The sequence below is a fragment of the Mobula birostris genome, chromosome 8, assembly GCF_030028105.1.
Source record: "Mobula birostris isolate sMobBir1 chromosome 8, sMobBir1.hap1, whole genome shotgun sequence".
Taxonomy (NCBI): domain Eukaryota; kingdom Metazoa; phylum Chordata; class Chondrichthyes; order Myliobatiformes; family Myliobatidae; genus Mobula; species Mobula birostris.
In genome coordinates this window covers 159472317-159487839 of record NC_092377.1, presented here as the reverse complement: position 1 = coordinate 159487839, position 15523 = coordinate 159472317, and the positions used below count along the sequence as shown (strand labels likewise).

At 45.5% G+C, this 15523-nt stretch overlaps 1 protein-coding gene across 1 annotated transcript in view; it reads right to left on the bottom strand.

The window, feature by feature from the left end:
* Positions 1 to 15255, bottom strand: part of LOC140201866 (deoxycytidine kinase 2-like) — a 29358-nt gene extending 14103 nt beyond the window's left edge. Inside the window, exons 1-3 of the mRNA XM_072266612.1 lie at positions 14822 to 15255; positions 11157 to 11272; positions 4096 to 4286 (exon numbers count right to left, since the gene is read on the bottom strand). Of these exons, the coding sequence (XP_072122713.1) occupies positions 4096 to 4286; positions 11157 to 11272; positions 14822 to 15086 (572 nt within the window). The 5' untranslated portion in view covers positions 15087 to 15255. The remainder of the gene's footprint in view (positions 1 to 4095; positions 4287 to 11156; positions 11273 to 14821) is intronic.
* Between the last annotated feature and the right edge of the window lie 268 nt (positions 15256 to 15523).

The following is a 15523-nucleotide window of genomic DNA, read 5'->3' as shown; positions in this document are numbered from 1 at the left end:
GGAGTGCCTTACACCTCCTCTCACCTCCACCCTACCGATGATAAAACCCCCAAAAACGAGATCTCAAACTCTAGTCTTGTCGATGATGGGACCCCAAACATCTTCACCAGTCTGCTGGCCCCAACCGTGTCCTTGCTACCGGCCTTTGAACGTGAAACAGAGTTTAGACTCTGGTCTGTCCTCTAATTTCCCTGACATCCCTGTCCCTAAATCCCAACCCGACCCATAACTCCCCTCTCTGCCCCAAAAACCACACCTACGAACCTAAAGAATGTCTGAAAAAAATCTGCCTGAGCTGCAACCCCAATAAAGACGACAGCTTGGCGCCATCTTGAGTCACAAGGGTTCAGATTCAGTCACCTAACTGTGAGAGCTCACTTCAGCTGGGGGAACAGTGGGGTTAAACAAGTCAGCCACAATTCATCCCCACAGCCATCGGGTTATTGGACTGACCTGAAAACCCTCACCCTCTGTGGACAATATATCTTTTTCTCTCTCTCCTTACATTAATATCATTTTTTATTTTGTTGTGTTATGTATAATTTATGTTAATTTAACAGGTATAAATTATGTATAAATTATAATTTATGTATAAATTATGTTAATATGTATCATGTGCTGTGCTGCTCGCACAAAAAGCAGTATTCATGGCATTCATACCCTGTGTCTATGAACAGTACAATAAAGGTCCTTCGGCACACAATGTTATGCCAACTTCTTAACCTACTGTAAGATTGATATAACCCTTCCCTCTGATTCTCTATGATCTGTGTGCCTATCTAATTAGAGCTTCTTAAGTGCCCCAAATGTATCTGCCTCTGCCATCACCACTGTCAGGGCATTCCACGCACCCACCACTCTCTGTGTAGAAAGCTTACCTCTGACATCCCCCGAAACTTTCCTCCAATCACCTTTAAATTATGCCCCTTCGTTTTAGTCCTATCTCCCTGGAGAAAAAGTCTCTGGCTACACACACGATCTATGCCTCTAATCATCTTCTCAAAGATTGGAAGTACATTTATTATCAAAGTATGCATGCAGTATACAACCCTGAAATTTGTCTTCCCCACAGAAAGCAACGAAACAAAGAAAACCATGGACACTTTTGAAGAAAAACATCAACCACCCCCTAGTGCGCAACAAACAAATCGTGCAACGCCAAAACCAAGCGAAGGACGCAGAATGTAAAACCCAAAATTGAAAGAGTCCTGGCATATTCGACAGCTCAATCAAGTCACCTCTCATCCTCATCCCTAGGAGCAGGTACAGTCGACGTTTCGGGCCGAGACCCTTCGTCAGGACTCGGCCCGAAACGTCGACTGTACCTCTTCCTAGAGATGCTGCCTGGCCTGCTGCGTTCACCAGCAACTTTGATGTGTGTTGCTTGAATTTCCAGCATCTGCAGAATTCCTTGTGTTTACCTCTCATCCTCCTTCACTTCAAGTTGAGAAGCTCTAGTTCACTCAACCTACCCTCATAAAACATGCTCTCAAATCCAGACAGCATTCGGGTAAATCCCTCTGCACATTCCCTAAAGCTTCCTATAAGAAGATGACCTGAACTGACAATGAACCTGACATTGGATCTCATTCAGTACACAAGTGAAGACAAACCAGAGAATACATTGAGCTGTGGACAGAATGGTTTCTTGATTAAATCTCTTTTCTCTCCATCAGAGCAATAAAAACAAACTGTTGGAGGAACTCAGCGGTCAGGGAGATGATCTATCGTGACAAAGGGATGGATGATATTTCAGGTCAAGACCCTGCGTTGGGACTATGAGTGCGGAGGGGAGATAGCCAGGGTAAGGAGGTGAGATAAGGGGGGATCCAGGTGAGGAGGGGGACGATGGGCAGATGGAGCCAGTTGAATAGGAGACTGGACCAAAAGACACAGGTGCAGAATTAGGACATTTGGCTCATCGAGTCTGCTCCGCCATTCCATCGTGGCTGATTCATTATCCATCTCAACCCCATTCTCCTGCTTTCTCCCTGTAAGCTTTGACACCCTTACTAATCGAGAATCTATCAATCACCAAAATATACCCAGTGACTTGGCCTCCACAGGCACCTGTGGCAATGATTTCCTCAGATTCAAACTCTCTGGCTAAAGAAATTCCTCTTCATCTCTGTTCTAAAGGGATGTCCTTGTATTCTGAAGTTGTGCCCTCTGGTCCTAGACTCCCCCATTATAGGAAACATCTTCTCCCAGTCCACTCTATCTAGACCTTTCAAAATTTGATAGGCTCCACTGTGTCATTCGTCTAAATTCCGGTGAGTACAGGCCCAGAGGCAGCAAACGCTCCTCATGTTAACCCTTTCACTCCCGGGATAATTCTTGTGAATCTCTTCTGCACCTTCCACAGTCAAAGGTTGGGGAGGGATAACTGGGGGCAACGGAGGGGACATAAACGGGGGCAACAGAGGGCTGCAGATTCAGAAATCTGCCGAGTAGGTTAGATGGTAGGTGGAATAAAATGAATGAGTTTATGATGGACATTTGGAACCAGTGGTGGGGGAAGGTGAGAAGGAAGAGACCCCAAGAAACTGGGAATCAGGTGGGGTGGCGGGAGAGGCTGGACAGAAGGGGAGGGGGTATGAGAGAACATGGATGTATCAGGAAAGAAAGGAACACAGAGGGAGAGATTACCCAAAATTGGAAAATTCATCTTTCATACTCCTGCGTTGTAGACCACCCAGCTGGATTATAGGAGCTTGTTCCACTTCTGACCCCACCCTAGCACTGGAAAAGGGCAAGGATGGACAGACTGGTGTGGAAAAGGGACTTCCAACCAGGAGATCAGGATGACCATTGTGGATATCTACAGTCCCTTGTATTCCTGTTTCCCTTCCACCGGGTTAAGACTCCTGTTCAGGGAAGGCAACATCTATCATCAAAAATCCCTACCATTTAGGCCATGCCACCATGTCACTCTGTGATCATGAGCAATAATTAAGGCTGCTGATCGATACAATAGAAGTGGCGGTGAGAGGGTACAAAGAAAAACAGAAACCTTGTACCACAGTGGGATATCACCGCCTAATCATACATTTGTGCTGAACACCGTTGGTGCCGAAACGTGTGGCAACACTTGCAGGCTGCCCCCAGCACATCCTCAGCTGTGTTAGCTGTTAACGCAAGCGACACATTTCACTGTATGTTTCAATGTACATCATGAGTCTGAATCTGAATGTTCTTGCGGTAACCATCAGGCAGATACTCAGGAACCTGAAGGTTCAGGAACAGCTACTTCCTTGAAATCAGCACGGACAATATGCTGGAGGAACTCAGCAGGCCAGGTAGCATCTATGGAGAGGAATAAGCGGTCAGCGTTTCGGACTTGCGAACGCTGCTTATCTGTTGCCATGTGCCTGTTATGTTGCTGCAAGTAAGCTTTCCATGTCGCCCGCGCACACATGCACAAGTGCAGATGGCAATAAACTCAATTTAAACTCTGAACTGTTAAGCGACTGGTGCTGCAGAGTCGTACTTCCTTACACGAGTGTGGAACTTCACCAGCGTTATGTGGCGTATTGTATGATGTGGGCGATGATCGTCTTGTGACCATGATTGTTCTTGGCCAATTCCTCTACAGAAGTGGTTTGCTATTGCCTTCTTCTGGGCAGTGTCTCTACAAGGTAGGCGACCCCAGCCATGATCAATACTCTTCAGAGATTGTCTGCCTGGCGTCAGTGGTCGCATAAACAGGAATTGTGATATGCACCAGCTGCTCATACGACCATCCACCACCTGCTCCCATGGCTTCACGTGACCCTCACTGGGGGGCTAAGCAGGTGCTACACCTTGCCCAAGGGAGACCTGCAGGCCAGTGGAGGGAAGGAGCACCATACACCTCCTTTGGTAGAGATGTATTTATATCCCACCACGCAGTGAGAACGTCAGGAACAAAATTGGTTACAATCTAAGTTTCACCCTTCACTGTGATGTGTCCTGAAGGACCTTGGCCCAAAACGTTGGCTACTTATTCTTCTCCATGGATGCCGCCTGACCCCCCAGCATACTGCATGTGTTCCTCTGCAGAATCTCTTGTGCTGACGGATACCAGAGTCAGTTACTTCTATGGCGCGTGGTTACCTGTCACTGTAGACGGATCGCTCAAATATCTGCACGGGCTCCGTTGCCCTCAGGAGCCTGGGCGACAATGGTGTCAGATGGGTCTTGATGCGGCTCATGCAGGAATGTGACTGGAAGGTGTAGGACCATCGCTGGGGATCCTGATACAGCATCTGAAGCAGGTTGCCGACGCTCTTCTGCCCAGCCGTTTCCTGGGGAGATAACAAACCACCAGCATTAAAACAAGATTTCTGCAGATGCCGGAAATTAAGAGGAAAATCCAATCAAATCAAGTTTAATTGTCATTCGAACCATGCATAGATACAGCCGAATAAGACAGCGTTCCCCTGGAGCCAAGGTGCAAAAACATACACACACATTCAAAATAACGAGAAAGGAAAAAGCGGAACATAGTCACGTAAGTAGCTGCCCGGGGTGTCATAAAGAGCTGAACGGCGGTTCAGAGTCAGCCCACTGAACATATACAAGACGTTGGAGGAACTCAGACGGTCAGAAGCACCTATGGAGAGGAATAAACAGACAACGTTTTGTCCCAGACCTTTCATCAGGACTGGAAAAGAAGGGGGAAGGAATACAAGCTAGAAGTTGATAGGGGAAGCCAAGTGGTCTATCAGTCCAGTGCAGTTTACACAAAATGCTGGAGGAACTCAGCAGGTCAGGCATTATCTATGGAGAGGAACAAACTGTTGGTATTTTGGTCCAATGAAGGACCTCAGCCCGAAATGTCGACTGTATATTCCTCTCCATAGAGGTACCCTGACCTGCTGAGTTCCTCCAGCACTTTGTGTGTGGTATCCACAATCATTCATGTCTTCCAAGGATCATGGATTAACTTTATTTGTCAGATACATTTACGTGTATTAGGAATTTGCTGTGGTGTGTTGGCACAACATGCAATAAAAAAAAATTCAACAATTATAAGAATACATAATCATTTAACAAATAAATTTAGACATTAAAGGATGGATATGGAATAAAATGTGTATAAATACATAAATCCCAGCATGTATTTACAATGTAAATAGCGTTATAAAAAGTGGATTAAGGTGTTTGCAGTGCAGCACATTGGCAAGGCTAATAGATAGAGAGAGTTGGGATGGCTAACTAGAATGGTTGATCAGATGAACTGCCTGAGGGAAGACACTTTGAAGATGCCATGAAGTTTTTTTTGTTTTAATTACCCTATACCACTTTCCAGAAGGGAGATTTGAAGAAGACAGCTTGCCGGGTGGGTAACACACACAAAATACCGGAGAGACTCAGCAGGTCAGGGAACATCTGTGGAGAGGAATAAAGAGCCAACGTTTTGGGCCATGAACCTTCATGAAGACTATTCCTCTCCATAGATGCTGCCTGACCTACTGAGTTCCTGCAACACTTTGTGTGTGTTACTCTGAATATCCAGAATCTCTCGCATTTACGATTTGCTGGGTGGGTAGAGTGTCCTCAATGATTTAGCCTGCCTGCTTTTTTGTCCTGGGCATGTACAACCCCTGCAGTGATGGGAGACTACAGTCAAGCCGTTAAAACCTAATGTCAAATCCAACAACTGTAGATAAGCAGCCCTTCTGGTGAAACTTGAAAGATGACGGATCTAGCCCACTGAATATTGGGGAGGCTCTTCAGGAACACAGAGTATGTAGAAATTAAGGGAGAAAGGAGGGCATTAGGTACACTCTTAGATTAATCTAACCTTTCTATTCTACATAACCCTTTGTTTTTCTGTCATCCATCTGCCTATCTAAAAATCTCTTAGACGTCCCAAAATGTGTCTGTCACTACCACTACCCTGGTAGGGGATTTCATGCACACACCAATCTCTATGTACAAAACTCATCTCTGACATCCCCCTTATACTTTCCTCCTATCACCTTAAAACTATGCCCCCTTATATTAGCCTTTTCTTGCTCTGGCTAATGAGATGCTTCTCCTAACCTGCCCATCACCTCCCCATGGTGACCATCCTCCTTCCCTTTTCCCATGGTCGATTCTCCTCGCCTATCAAAATCCTTCTTCTTCAGCCTTCTATCTCTTCCAACTATCATCTCCCAGTTTCTCACTTCACCCCACTTCCCCACCCACCTACCTTCTGCCCCGCCCGGCTCCACCTATCACCTTCTATCTGCTACTCCTTCCACCTTCTTATTCCGGCTCCTTCCCCCTTCCTTTCCAGACCTGATGAAGGGTTTCAGCCCAAAACGTCGAATGTTTCTTCCTCTCCATTGATGCTGCCTGACCTGCTGAGTTCCTCTGGCATTTTGTGTGTGTAAATCTGCATCACTTTCATTCCATTTTTAAACAGTTTTATTAATTATTATATTAAATCTACAACAAAAAATTAAAATAATCAAGTCAATATATCAATATGTATAATAAGGCTCAAACTATTAACCAAGCTAAACAATATATCAATAATAATAAAAAAAAACAAAATGTTAAAGCTATTTTTTTTGGAAAAAAGAACCCCTGCTAACAAAAAAAAAGAGAAAAAAAAAAACAACCCATTTGGAGCATAAACCTGGAGCTATGCGCCATACAAGCTTCCATAAAAGAAAGACATCAATCCGCCAGCCAAATCCATTTACCCAAGAATCAGAAGGGGACCATCTTAATTAACTCAAATCAAATGATAGTAGTGGGCAAAGAACCCCACCTTTTCTCAAAGTCAAATCGAGGATCAAAAGTTCGACTTCTGATTTTTTCCAAACTAAGACATAGCATCACCTGAGAGGACCATTGTATCAAAGTGGGGGCAGAAGCATCTTTCCATTTTAATAAAATAGTCCTTCTAGCTAATAATGTAACAAATGCAATTACATGTTGGTCTGATATAGAAATACCATGAATATATTGAGGAATTATACCAAACAAAACTGTCAATTTATTAGGTTGTAAATTAATTTTTAAAGCTTTAGAAATTGTAGAAAAAATAGATTTCCAAAACTGTTTCAATACAGATCAAGACATACGTGTCAATGTAGCTGTCTCAGTTTTACATCTATCACACTGACTATTAACATTAGGAAGTAAATCTGTATCTACGAGTTACTTTTCTTTTTCACCCAGAGTGTGACTGAGTCGTGGCAGGCACTGCACAAGAGGGTGGTGGCAGAAACTCTCACACTGAAGCAGTATCTGAACAAGCACTTGAATCACATGGCCGATTGCAGACCAAGTACTGAGAAATTGCCTTCCAAAGTCCAACCCTACGTCCCCGTTGTGAGAGGTGGAAACGGGTAAGGCCGGCCAACTGGGCTTTGGTGAAGCTGGACAGGACGATCCCGTGTTCAGTGGATGCAATCGATTACAGAAACATTGATGAACTCCAACCAGACCATCGACTTTGAACGATGGAGACGGGAGGTCGGTGATGGCCTAGGCTCCACTGGGAACTAAGGACCCAAGTAAGAATTAAGTATTGGGAAATTGGAATAGATACTAGATGGTTTTGCAGCCTCACAACCTCAGTTTATTCTATTTTTATTTGGAGATGTAGCACGGTAGCAGGCTCCCTCAGCCCCACTGAGTCTGTACTGCCAAAGTACAGCCGTGTGACCAATTAACCCAGGTCTTTGGGATGTGGGGGAAACCCAGAGCACCTGGAGCAAACACACACGGTCACGTCAAGGACATTTAAACTCTTTACGGACAGCAACAGGAATTGAGCCTGGGTCGCCTGCACTGGAATAGCATTATGCCAACCATACTGCCCACATTTTTAAGACTGGGATGAGGCCTCTGGTGGTCGGGGTCGATCAGAGATGTTGTGCTGTGGCTGACCAGATACGCAAGCCTCAGCACAATACGGGGAGCAGGCTGTCACCCGTGTAGCAAGCTCCACCTCTCCACGCAGCTGTCGAGCCCAAAGGAACGGCAGAGACCGATAAAGTTTGGCACCTGCAGAGTCACATTGAACTCAAGGGCTCCAGATTTTTCCCTCAGGGTTTATTCCCGAAGCCTTCCCCATGAGGGGGTATAGCAGCAAGGCAGCGGAGGTTTGAGATCAGAACTTTCCTTCTCTTAGAGGAGCTGCCAACAGTGGCTGGCGAGCCCCATCTGCCTGAAGTGACTGGTTTTAAGGTCCCAGTAACCCGCCCTTGCCCCTTCTGTCAGTAGAAGCAGTTCCGCCGGGCTTAGTAGCTAAGCCACACATGAAGTCCAGGAGCTGGACCTGGTTGTCAGAGGCTATGTGAGGTGTGCGCCATTGGGAGCACTTAACAGGTAGTGGGAGCTTGTCCCCACTATATCTCTCAACTGCAAAAAATTGAGCTTTTATTAACTGAATTTAAGTTCCTCATCGGCCTTGGTGAGAACACATGGTATGAACTTTACTCCAAGCATCTGGAGAGTATTAACCACAGTCCAACTGTACTCCTCGTTAAACCCTTGCACTAAGGATGCTACCTACGGAACTGCAGCAGTCTCTCACCGTTGTGGGGTCTACTGGGATTTTGTGCTCTAGTATTTACAACTACAGCCTTCAAACCCAGTTCTCTACTTCCGAATCAGAATTAATATCAATAGCATGTATCATGAAAGTTATTAACTTTGTGGCGGCAGTACAATGCAATACATGATAAATATAGGGAAAAAACTGAATTACAGTAAATATATATGTACATTAAATAGAAGTGGAAAAACAAAAATTAAAAAAAAGTAGTGAGATTGTGTTCATAGTCAATTTAGAAATCAGATGGCAGAGGGGAAGAAGCTGTTCCTGAATCGTTGAGTGTGTGCCTTCAGGCTCCTGTATCTCCTTCCTGATGGTAGCCATGAGAAGGGGGCATGTCCTGGGTGATGTCGGCCCTTAATGATTGACGCCATCTTTCTGAAGCACCGTTCCTCGAAGATGTCATGGACACTCTCTGGAGCTAACTTTGATCCTGTGCAGTAGTCACCCCCACCCCCATACTCTCCATGGTAGATCTGTTGAAATTTTTGAGTGCTTTAGGTGACATACCAAATCTCCTCAAACTACTCATGAAGTATAGCCACTGTCTAGCATTCTTTATAGCTGCATTGATATGTTAGGACCAAGTTAGGTCCTCAGAGATATCCCTGTGAAATCTCAAAGCCATAGTGTAACAGAAAGAAACAGCCAACCAGATCAATTGCATTCAGAGTCAGATGCAAATGCAGTCATAGATCATAGAAACAGGCCCTTCAACCCAACTAGTGCATGCTGACCAAGATACCCAACTAAGATAATCTCATTTGTCCGCGGTTGGCCCATATCCCTCTGAACCTTTCCTATATATGTACCTGTCCAGGTGTCTTTTAAATTTTGTCAATGTACCTCCCTCAACCACCCCCTCTGGTAACTGATTCACCCTTTCCTATTTAATCTCTTCCCTCTTACCTTAAACCTATGCCCTCCAGTTCTTGACTACCCAACCTTGGGAAAAAGACTGTGCACATTTACCCGATCTATGCCCTTCATTCGGATGGTGGGGTGGAGATACGTCTCTATCAAGGAGGTGCAAGGCGCTCCTTCCCTCTGCTCGACTGCAGGTCACCCTTGGGCAAGGTGTAGCACCTCCTTAGCCACCCCCCCCCACCCCCGATCAGGGTCACATGAAGCCATGGAAGCAGACGCTGGATGGTTCTATGAACAACTGGTGCAAATCACGTCCTGATTAGGTGACCTACTGACACCTAGCACCGTTGTTGCCCAGGCTCCTGAGGGTAATGGAAGCCGTGCAGATATTTGAGCGATCCGTCTACAGTGACAGGTAACCACGCACCATAGATGTAACTGACTCTGGTATCTGTCAACACAAGGTTCTGCAGATGCTGCAAATCCAGAGGAACACGCGCAAAATGCTGGAGGAACTCAGCAGGTGAGACAAGCATCCATGGAAAGGAATAAGAGGCCAACATTTTGGGCTGAGACCCTTCAGGATACGTCACAGTGAAGAACAAAACTGAAATTGCAACTAATTTTGATCCTGAAGTTCTACCTGGATGGCGGGGTGGAGATACGTCTCTACCAAAGGAGGTGTAAAGTGCTCCTTCCCTCCACCAACCTGCAGGCCACCCTTGGCCAAAGTGTAGTTAGCCTGTTGGCCACCTCCCCCACCCACCCCCACATCGGGGTCACATGAAGCCATGGGAGCATGGTAGCATAGTGGTTAGCACAATGCTTTACAGTACAGGTGACCCAGGTTCAATTCCCACCACTGCCCATAAGGAGTGCGTCCACATGGGTGTCCTCTGGGTGCTCTGGTTTCCTCCCACAGTCCAAACAAGTTCAAGTTGGTAGGTAAACTGGTCATTGTAAATTGTCCCGCGATTAAGCTAGGGTTAAACCGGAGGTTCTTGGTGGTGCAGATCGAAAGGTTAGAAGGGCCAGTTCCACGCTGTATCTCAATAAATATATAAAAGCACTCAGAACGTTTATAGCACAAATAATTGTAACTAAAGTTAATGCAAAGAGTGGTGTCCCAGTCTGCAGTTTTTTCACTAACCAATAGCATTTCATGATTCAAGATCCAAATTTATCATGTGGACTTCTGTGAAATGCTTCATTTATGTTAACAACCAACACATCCGAGGGTGTGCTGCAGCAGTCCACAAGTGTCACCACGTATTCCAGCATCAACACAGTTTTTGAGAAACTCCTTCTCCTAGCAAAACATCGGTGCTAATCATAGCTCATCCCCAGTCCCCACAAACTTCAAAATGGATTCTATGCTCCTTGGAAGACCCTTTTCAGACATGATCTTGAACATCTCTCCAGTGAGTCTTGTTTCAAGACACAAGAGATTCTGCAGATGCCGGAAATCTTTAGCAACACACACAAAATGCTGGAGGAACTCAGAAGGTCAGGCAGCACCGATGGAAGTGAATAAGCAGTTGATGTTTTGGGCCTTCATCTAGTCGCAAACTCTTCTGTCCCGAGGAGAGCAACCCCAATTCTCCAGCCAATATTTGTAACTAAAATTGCTCATTTCCAAAGCCCCTCTCATGAACTTGTTCAGTACCCCTCACAAGGCCTTTCATATTCCTTGGACTCTGACTGATATGCCTCAAGATACTCAGTCAACCTCGACAACACTCACCTTGTTGCTGCTGGTCGTGGAGATATTACACCACTTGGCTATGGGCTCCGGAACCACCTCCCATTGGTCGTCATTCACCTGCTGCAACAATCTCACGAATGTGGATTTTCCGACAGCTAAATCAAAGCGGAAAACATGGTTCAGTTTAAAAGCAACATTCAAAATATGGTTAATAGGTTTCGCCAACACTTGATTTTGGTGTTGTAGCAGCTAGCTTTGCTATCTCATAGCTCCACAGACGCAGGTTCAATCCTTGAAGTTGCATGTCCTCTTGTCATTCACAGTGATCAGTCCTAATGGAGCACGGAACAGCTCATATAAATCTGTTGTATAATACGCAACAACAGGACAGGCAGCATCTATAGAGGGGAATAAACAAGACAACATTACCAGCCAAGACCTTTCATCAGGACTGGAAAGGAAGTCAAAACAAGAAGGTGGGGAGAGAGCACAGTTCAAAGAGTAAGAGAGCAGCACAAATCACAAAGGGGGAGCAGTGAGAGTGGGTCTCACTGAGCCTCCGTCCAGGAGAAGATTTAAACTCCTTCTGGGTGGTCATATCTCAAAGAGACATAGAACACAGGACATAGCAATCTACAGCACATTACATGCCCTTCAGCCCCAATGTTGTGCCAACTTTCATGTAACCTACTCTAGAAACTGCCTAGAATTACCTTACACATAGCCCTCTATTTTTCTAAGCTCAATAGGGTACAATATGTACATCTATCTAAGAGTCTTGTAAAAGACCTTATTGTATCCACCTCCACCACCGTCACCGGCAGTGCATTCCACGCACCCACCACTCTGTATGAGAAACTTACCTCTGACATTCCCTCGGTACCTATTTCCAAGCACCTGAAAACGATGCCCCCTCGTGTTAGCCATTTCAGCCCTGGGAGAAAGCCTCTGGCTATCCACACGATCAATGCCTCTCATCATCTTATACACCTCTGTCAGGTCACCTCATCCTCCATCGCTCCAAGGAGAAAAGGCCAAATTCACTCAACCTATTCTCATAAGGCATGCTCTCCAATCCAGGCAACATCCTTGTAAATTTCCTCTGCACTCTCTATAGTATCCACATCCTTCCTGTAGTGAGGTGACCAGAACTGAACACAGTACTCCAAGTGGGGTCTGACTAAGGTCTTATATAGCTTTAACATTACGTCACGGCTCTTGGACTCAATCCCACGGTCGATGAAGGCCATCACACCAGACATCTTCTTAACAACACTGTCAATCTGCACAGCAGCTTTGAGTGTCCTATCGACACAGACCCCAAGATCTCTCTGATCTTCCACACTGCCAAGAGTCTTACCATTAATATTATATTCTGTCTTCAAATTTGACCTATCAACTTAATGATATTATGTCCTGCTTAGACCTTGAAAAGATGCATTATTCACTTCTTAAATCGGACATAAAAGTTTCATAAGGTGTGGGGACCTTTTCTTGAATACTTTCATAACTCCTCTTTAGATTAAGTTTATCCCTTTTTTGTACTACAATCTGTTGCTTTCAGCTTTTTTTCCTGTAAGTTTTATGGTTTTTTGTTGTGAATTACATTTGTACATTATAGTTTTGGTAGTCGGCATTATATTTTCTTTTTTATATATATATCTACAGCTCCATGGGGTTGAATGCTCTGATTAATTTTTCTTTTATACATAGAAATAGGTATACAAATACCTGGGGATACGAACTGACAATAAACTGGACTGGTCAAAGAACACTGAGGCTGTCTACAAGAAGGGTCAGAGTTGTCTCTATTTCCTGAGGAGACTGAGGTCCTTTAACATCTGCCGGACGATGCTGAGGATGTTCTACGAGTCTGTGGTGGCCAGTGCGATCATGTTTGCTGTTGTGTGCTGGGGCAGCAGGCTGAGGGTAGCAGACACCAACAGAATCAACAAACTCATTCGTAAGGCCGGTGATGTTATGGGGATGGAACTGGACTCTCTGACGGTGGTGCCTGAAAAGAGGATGCTGTCCAAGTTGCATGCCATCTTGGTCAATGTCTCCCATCCACTACATAATGTACTGGTTGGGCACAGGAGTACATTCAGCCAGAGACTCATTCCTCTGAGATGCAACACAGAGCATCATAGGAAGTCATTCCTGCCTGTGGCCATCAAACTTTACAACTCCTCCCTTGGAGGGTCAGACACCCTGAGCCATAGGCTGGTCCTGGACTTATTTCCTGGCAGAATTTACATATTACTATTTAATTATTTATGGTGCAACTGTAACAAAAACCAATTTCCCTCGGGATCAATAAAGTATGACTACTACTACTACTACTAGAAATGGTTGGCCTGGGGTTTTATAGTGGGAGTGTGGGGAGGACACTAATTTTATATGAATTTATTTTGGGTACCTTTTCCCTATTGTTATGAATTATATATCGGACATGTTTGTTTCTCACCGTATAAATCTCCATTTCATTTATGTTTTTTTGTTGCTGTAGTGTAGAAACACATAAAAAATTAATTAAAAACATTTGACCAACCAAAATGAACCACTTCACACTTAGCTGGGTTGAACTCCATCTGCCACTTTTCAGCCCGGTTCTGCATCCCATCAATGTCCCGCTGTAACCTCTGACAACTCTGCAGACTAGCACAACACCCCTAATTTTTTTGTCATCAGCAAACTTATTAATCCACCATTCTACTTCCTCACCCAGGTAATTTATAAAAATCATAAAGCGAAGGGGTCCCAGAACAGACCCCCATGGAACACCATTGGTCACCGTCCTCCATGCAGAATACGAACCATCCAAAAACCACCCTTTGCCTTCTGTGGGCATGTCAATTCTGGATCCTCAAAGCAAAATCTCCTCGGATCCCACGTCTCCTTACTTTCTGAATGAGCCTTGCATGGGGAACCTTATCAAATGTCTTACTGAAATCCATATACACCACATCCACTGCGTTCATCAATGTGTTTCGTTGCGTCCTCAAAGAATTCAATCAGGCTTGTAAGGCATGATCCGCCCTTGACAAAGCCATGCTGACTATCCCTAATCAGATTATGTCTTTCCCAATGCTCATAAATCCTGCCTCTCAGGATTTTCTCCAACAATTTGCCCAGCATTGAAGTCAGACTCACTAGTTTATAATTGCCTGGGTTACCCTACCTCCTTTTTTGAACAAGGGAACAACAAATGCGACCTTTCAATCCTCCGGTATTTCTCCCGTCCCTATTGATAATGCAAAGATCATCGCCAGAGGTTTAACAATCTCCCCCTCGCTTCCCCACAGTAGCCTGGGATATATCACGTCCGCTCCCGGCGATTTATATAACACCTTACGAAAGCTCCAGCACATCCTCTTTCATAATGTCTATATGCTCAAGCGTTTCAGTCGTCCCTACAATTGCCAAAGTGCTTTTCACTGGTAAATACTGAAGCAAGTCAGATTCTGATTTCACAGTGGAGCAGCAAATCGAATTCTGCAGATGCTGGGAATCTTGAGCAACTGTTTAATCCCCTCCATTGACGCTGCCTGACTTGCCCAGCTCATCCAGTATTGTGTGTGTGTGTTGCCTTACAGGGTGAATCTTACACCTCACATGCCCACGAACCACGCACGTTAAGCGTTCCAATTCCTGGGCAGGCACGCTTCGCCCGTTATATAAGTTTGCCGGCGTTATTACTTTACCGATGTTTCCTTCCACCGATATCCTGGTAACTGCCGGTCTCCTGGCCGAGCCAGCGCTGGACAGGAACCGCGACTGCTCCGCTTCGGTGGTCATCGCCGCTGGACGAAGTCTGCGCCGGGAAGCGGCGGCTCCGGACGCCGGAGGATCGCAGAGACAAAGGGAGCGTGTGAGCGGCGAGCGCCCACCCACCGCTCTGCTGGAAACAGGACGAGATGAGACCCCGAGGAAGACGGCTGCTCTAATGCCGACGGTGGCTGCAGCCATTGCCAGCTATAGGACTTGCATGGTACTACAGGGACCCAGCTCCGCACACAACGTGCGTCCCGGCCAGACGATCAATTCCGGGTTAACTCCGCCAGCCCCGTTCCAGTAGTTGAATCCACTGACACAGTCACTGCCCTACTGTTTTCATCGGCCGTGCTGCTAGCTGGAAATGTTCCTCTGGCCAAGAGCCACTTTCCTATCAGAGTCACCTTATGTTCAGATAAGAACCACCGCCCTCGCTAATTAAACTCCTCCTCATCTCTGTTCTACAGTAGATAAACGTCCCTCTATTCTGAGGGTGTGCACTCTGGTCCTAGACTCCCCCACTATAGGAACCATTCTCTCCACATCCACTCTATCTAGGCCTTTTTCAATATTTAATAGGATTCAAAGAGACCCCCCTGCCACTCATTCTTCTAAACTCCAGCGGGAACAAA